Source organism: Oryctolagus cuniculus, chromosome 3, assembly GCF_051225735.1.
Source record: "Oryctolagus cuniculus isolate XC-2025 breed Fujian yellow rabbit chromosome 3, ASM5122573v1, whole genome shotgun sequence".
Taxonomy (NCBI): Eukaryota; Metazoa; Chordata; class Mammalia; order Lagomorpha; family Leporidae; genus Oryctolagus; species Oryctolagus cuniculus.
Window position 1 is genome coordinate 37,636,127 of NC_142869.1, and position 6,620 is coordinate 37,642,746.

At 53.8% G+C, this 6,620-nt stretch overlaps 1 protein-coding gene across 2 annotated transcripts in view; it reads right to left on the reverse strand.

The window, feature by feature from the left end:
* Nucleotides 1-691, reverse strand: part of BMPR2 (bone morphogenetic protein receptor type 2) — a 166,587-nt gene extending 165,896 nt beyond the window's left edge. For both annotated transcript variants that reach the window (XM_008258990.5, XM_008258989.5), the window contains exon 1: nucleotides 527-691. In XM_008258990.5, the coding sequence (XP_008257212.3) occupies nucleotides 527-602 (76 nt within the window). In that variant the 5' untranslated portion in view covers nucleotides 603-691. The remainder of the gene's footprint in view (nucleotides 1-526) is intronic.
* Nucleotides 692-6,620: the final 5,929 nt, after the last annotated feature.

The following is a 6,620-nucleotide window of genomic DNA, read 5'->3' on the forward strand; positions in this document are numbered from 1 at the left end:
TCGGTAACATTTTTGAAAAATGAAAGTAACACGGATTCCCAAAAAGTGATCTACCTCCAAAACTAAGGGTCAAGAGTGGGTTATCTGAGTTGATGTTCCTTTTACTGTAAGCCAAATCCGCTCCTTTGTGTTAAAAGAAAAAAAAAAAAAAACTACAAGCTCTGTTTCCAAAGATCTCATAACAGACACCGTTCACTGCTGATTAAAACATTATTTTTAATTCTTGCATTACCTCACAGCTAAAAATGTCAAGATACCACACCCAATATGTCCTTTTTTTTCCCCACGGAGGGCGGGGTGGGGGGGGGAGTGCAGTATGGGAGTGGGGTGTAAACCACACCGAAACCCCCAAGGCGATTTCCCCCGCAGGAGCGAGGAAGGCGCGCAGGTAGCCGGGGGCAGCACCCGCCCGCAGCGACCCGAGGGGACGCGCCGCGAAGGGCGAGCGCAGGCCTCGGCCTCTGCGGGCTCCCTCCCTCGCCGCCCGCACGGGAAGTGGCCGGGACGCGCCAGGGGGGCTACTCACCGGCCGCGGTGCTGACCAGGAGGACGGCCCCCAGCAGCCAGGGCACCCGCCGGGGCCGCCGCACCGAGGAAGTCATCCCGGGGCCAGGCGAGCAGCAGGAGGGCAAAGGAAGACAATCGGGGAAAGTGTAGACGGCCGGGGGGCTCGTCTGGTCTCGCGTCGGACTTATCCTGCCCCTATTACAAGGCAGTCTGAAAGGACAAATGGCAGGGGAGAGGACGGAGTGGCAGAGCTTTCATTCCGCGGCAGAAATTCCCTTCATTTCGCTCCCTGGCGGCTGGGGGGGTTCACTTGCCGAGGACTGGGTGCGTGCGCTCCCCAAACCGAAGGCATGTCCGTGGGGGTGGGGGGCAGACGCAGGGAGCCGAGAAGAAACCCCCGCAGTTATTTCCCTCGTAGTTTCACGATATCAAAAAAATAGCCGGGTCTGGGAGAAAACATATCCAGGGTGCCGCGGGGTGCAGCGCGGGGAGTCGAGGGGGGCGCCGCGGATCAGAACGCGTTCCCGACGGCCGCGAAGGGCGAAGCGCGGCGGGCGGCGGCGCCCGGCGGCCCAAGTCGCATCGCCCGCGGCTCCGGGAGGGCAGGGTTCCCGGTAAAGTTTCGCTTCGCTGCCTCCTTCACTCCGATCTCCACAACAAATCCTCTTCCTCCACTGGATGGGAAAAGGTGCCTGCCTCCATGGACAAGCCCACAGGCTTCACGGAACAATCGTGCGAGGGTCGGGCAGGCCCGGCCGAGGGGCGGCGGGGAGCGGGGGAGGGAAGGGCAGGGCAGGGGTGGGCAGGCTGGGCCCGGGCGCCCCGAGACGGCTGGCGGAGGGGAGGGTGCGGGAGGCTGCCCCTTCCAGCCCTCCTGCGTGCGCGCCTCTCCTTCTCGCTCTTTTATTCCGGCCGCTCGGTCTTGCCTGAGGTAAATTCCACCATGAAAGCCTCGTCTTCGCCCGTCAATGGCTCCTGCGAGCGAATCACAACCCCCCGAGGAAGCCGCCGCCGCCGCCACCACCGCCGCCGCCGCCGCCGCCGCCTCGTTCTCCCGCAGCTCTGGGCTCCGGGAGGCGCTCGGGCGTCGCGGGCCGAGGGCGGGGGGCGGCGGGAGGGCGGATGTAGGTGGCCGGGGTGGGGGGTGAGCAGCGAGGCCGGCGAGACACCCGTTGCACCCCTCCCGGGAAGCACTTCCAGCGGCTCCGCGCAGACCAGACACAAAGGGGGGAGTCGCCGCAGCTGCCAGTCTGCGGCGCTCCCGGTCACCGGAGTCGCCCCGCCTCCGCCGCCGCCGCCGCCGCCGCCGCCGTCGCCGCCTTCGCCTCCGCCTCCGCCTCCGTCTCCGTCTCTTCCCGGCCCTGTCTGTCTCTGGCCTGTGGTGCAGCGCGGGCGGCGGCGCGACGAAGCCCACACTGCGCGTGCGCGCTCGCCGCCCCGCCCGGCCCCGCCCCGCGCCCGGGGCTGGCGGAGGACTCGGAGGCCCTCGCGCGGCGCGTCTCTGCCGTCCGCCGCCGAGCGCAGGGTGGGGCTGGCAAGCCGGTGGGCCGCAGTGGCCTTTGCCCCTCACACACGCGCACACACGTACACACATCGCGTCCATACGTGGATGGCTTGGGATTTGTGTGTACGTTTAGGAGAGGGCGGCCGCATCTTTTGTCCCAGCGTTTGGCAAACTCTTGCGAGCCCCGTGATTTAGTCCAGCTGAGGCGTCTCCCCAAGACCCCCCCTGGAGGAAAGCTTGGCAGAAACGACCCCCGTTTTCTGGGGCTGGAGCTTCCCCCTCTCCCTCTCCGTGGCCCAAAGCGTCCGGTTGGACCCGTCGTTCCCACAACCGGAGACCTTGGGCTCCCCTCACTGACTCAAACAAAAGCCGGAATTGGAAAGACCACCCTTAAACTGATGTTTGCTCTGAAGGGCGGCCTGCTGCCTCGAGCAGCGGACCCTTAGCCCCTCTCAGCGGACTGGGGATCCTGCACCTTGGCAAGGAAGCGGAGCCAGAGAGAAAACCCCTTTAAAACAACACGAGCGGCCCTGCCGTGCGTGCACGTCTGTGTGTGCGGCGCGGCTCCCACTCCTCCTCCGAGGGCCTTTATTCACAAAGGTTGGGGCCTTAGGAGCCTTTTAGGGCTTGAGAAAGGGAAATGACGGGAGGGAGTTGCTCCCTCGGCAGAGGGTGGGATCGGGTCTTCACACCCCCCAAAATTGAGACGGTGCTTTTGCCACCGTAGCTTTCTAGGATCTGTTTAGTCCGTTTTTTCCATTTGCAAGTCTTGGTTTGTATCCAAGCAACCAGGATAGGGGAGGGGGTTCCTCCCGCCGCCCTGCGGGATCAGCCGACTTGGGTGGGATTTTGCTGGGGGAAAGGGGAGAAGGTGACGTTCGTGGCGCCATGATCGGAAGTCTGGGTTTAATTCTTAACTGCGAGGTGGAAAATTTGCGTGGGAGGGCGATCTCAAGAGGTGAAGCCTTCCTTCTCCCAGTAGGCAGAGGGTTATTCTGAAGGCTGCTTTTGCTGGTCTTTCATTGTGGCTAGGGGCAATTCTAAAGATACATTCATAAATGCACTCCTAAAGCCATACTCTTTGCTTGCTTGTTCAAGTCCCCTTTTATCTCTTTATCCGACCTTGATGTAAATAAATCTTCACATTCCTTAGGCTGGTTTCTGTTATCATACTAAATATCTTCTATAATTAGGGGTTGTGGTAATACCAGCCCAGGATTCTAAGACTCTTTTGAGTTGAAATATTTTTCTACTGTTTACCCTCAGGCAGAGCGAAATTTTTTCTGTATAGTAAAATCCTTTTTTAAAAAAGAAGAGCATATGCTTTGATGCATTGGCTTCATTACTACATTTTGTTTTGCCTATAAGACCTAAATTAACAAACTGGAATTGTTCTATTATTTGACTTTAAAGGAGATCTAGCACTCAGACAAATAGGCTGTATGTTGCCAGTACACAAATTAATTGGTGATATACTGTTTTTCTTTCCCAAATTGGGAATCAAATACTTGATTATTGAATTTTTATTTCCATAAAAATTTCCTTAGAAACACTGAGTACGGGTGTGTGTTATAAATAAGTTATATAGACAAGAGGAAAAAGTCTTAGACAATATGTAAGACACGTGACATTGACTTGCTAGGAATAAACAACTAGATGCACAGCCCTTTTCCTTTTTTTGTTGTCCTTGTAATGTCTTAGTTGGGACATCATTGTCCACTCACAGTGAGAAAGAATATCAAAGAAGAATTAGAACTTGGCAATGATTTAAACACCACACAAGACAGTCCAATACAAGTTATGCTCACATGAAAACAAAGGGTTGGTAGGGCAGGTGAGGTCTGGCATCTCTACTGCTCAGAATGGGTTAAGTTGCTAATAACATCCCCCAAATAGCAGCTTATTGCAACGAAAATTTATTTCCCACATGTCACAATGCTTGATGGTTACCAGGGGGTCTAGCACCAGCAGGGTTCATCAGGAAACTGACCCTGGAACTCTTGAGATTTTCCTGCAAGAGGTTATTGGTAACACCTTCAATCTACCTCAGAGGGAACTGCCTGAGGCAAGATGGGCAGAGGGAATAAACACCAGTGCAAATGGGGCTTCAGCCAATCCTGCAGGGAGTGCTGGAGCTGGGTGCCCTTCAGCATTGTCCTGCATTGAGGCAGGGAGCCAGGACTGTTTAACCACACATCAACCTGTTCCTGGATGTGAACTGCACCTAGGGAAGGGAAGATGCGCTTGGGAAAGATGATTCTTTTTAGCCAGAGGTAACACCCCAGAGATGGACTCATCAGAGAATTGTCAACTACCGATATTACCATCAGTTGGGAGAAAGAATGTGTTTGATCTCAAGGGTGGATCTGGGGAGCTCAGAAAAACTCCATGGCATGGTCTCTTACAGTCACAGAGGCCCTTAGGTTAGTGGAGGCTTGACAGACACATGCTTTCAAGATTGCCCTGGGGCAGGCATTTGGCCTAATGTTAAGACATGGCTTGGAAGGCCAGCATCCCATCCTGGAATGCCTGGTTTTGAGTCCCAGCTATGCTTCCCAGTCCAGCTGCCTGCTCATGTGTACCCTGGAAGGCAGCAGATCATGGCTGAAGTACTTGGGTCCCTACTGCCCACATGGGAGATGAGGTTGAGTTCCCAGCTCCTGACTTTGGCCTGCCACGCTCCAGCTGTCTCTTTCTCACTGTGTTTCAAATAAACGAAAAATAAATAATTTTAAAGGACAGTCTAGTGGGGATCATAAAATCTTCTTGCTAGTGTTGCAGTGTCTTCCTGTAGCCATTGAAAAACTTCCATCTAGAAGCAATGTGCTTTACGTTCGCTTGTATTTCATTGACCAACAAAATCACATAGCCAAACCCATCTTTTTTTAAAAAAAAGATTTATTTATTTATTTAAACGTCAGAGTTACACATAGAGAGAAGGAGAGGTAGAGAGAGAAAGAGAGGTCTTCCATCTGCTGGTTCACTCTCCAATTGGCTGCAATGGCCGGAGCTGCACCCATCCGAAGCCAGGAGCCAGGAGCTTCTTCCAGGTCTTCCATGCTGGTACAGGGGCCCAAGGACTTGGGCCATCTTCTACTGCTTTCCCAAGCTATAGCAGAGAGCTGGATGGAAAATGGAGCAGCTGGGACTCAAACTGGTGCCCATATAGGATGCTGGCACTGCAGGTGGCAGTTTTACCCGCTACACCACAGTGCTGGCCCCACAAACCCACCTTTAAAAGAGCAGGATATATCCTATCCTGCTACTAGAAAGAGAATCTGAAGGGTAAAATAGCCCCAGTATTCTAACTGCCAAAAGCCCAAGAGTAGAAGGGTCTTCTAACATATGGGAAAAAATTTGGAATAAGGAACCAGGGGACAAGGGGGAGCAACACAGAAATCCATGTGGAAAGAGCAACTGCATCTGAAAGACTAATAGATCTTCACTATTTGCAAGGATATTTCAATAAGTTTGTGGAAGGGACCAGCATTGTGGCGTAGAAAGTAAAGCTGCCATCTTCCACGCCAGCATCCCATATGGGTGCTGTGTTCATGTCCTGGCTGCTTCACTTTGATCTGGCTCCCTGCTAATGGTCTGGGAAAAGCAGAAGAGGATGGCCCAAAGGCTTGGGCTTCTGCCACACACGTGGGAGGATGAAGCTCATCGCTCCTGGCTTCAGACTGGCCCATTCCTGGCCACTGTGGCCATCTGGGGAGTAAACCAGCAGATGGAAGATCTGTCTCTCCTTCTCTTTCTGTAACTCTGACTTTCAAATAAATAAATAAATCTTGTTTTAGAAGTCTGTGTAAATGGAATTAAAAGTTCATTTGGGTGAAAAAATGCAGAAAATGCAGACTTTGCATAGTTTTTTCATAATATGCATTTTCTGTGAACTTTCTGAAGACTCCATTGTGGGGAGCAATCCGGACTAGACTAAGTTACTCGAATTAAGACTTGTTCTATGCATCTGCTCTCCCACAATATGGCGCTGGGAGAGAAGTAAACAGCTTCCGCACAGCTGCCTCCAGTTCAACCAATTAACTGTAGGACTTGCTCCTGATTGGAGAGCAGCGTACTCGGCGTGTGGGCAGCCGAGTTGGGATTGGCAGAGAAGGACTATAAAGGAGGAGAGAAACGGCATGCACCAGGAACATCTATGGGGAACATCTAGCTGAAGGAACACCCGTGCAGCCCCCGAGAGAACCGGCCGGCGGTGTGCCGCTCCCCTGCGGAAGTGGGGAATGTGGCCAGGGGGAACTGCCCTTCCACGGAGGTGGAAGGGATAGTAGCCAACCCGGGAAGAACCAGCAGCAAACCCGGGGAGGGCCGAGCAGACGAAAGAACAGCGCAGGGTCCTGTGTCGTTCCTCCACGAAGAGGGGGAGCGACATAATGGTGCCGTGACTCGGATAGGAAACCTAGAACGGATAGCAAACTTAGGAGGGAAGAAACGGGAAGAATTGGGAAAATATCGGAGAGAGAGACTAGCAAACAGCCTAGGGAAATTACCGGAGAGAGAGACTAGCATACAGCCTAGGGAAAAGCCGGACGAAAAGGGTGCCGGAAGAAGCTATTGAAAGCCTAGGCATAGACTCGGATACGGACTACGG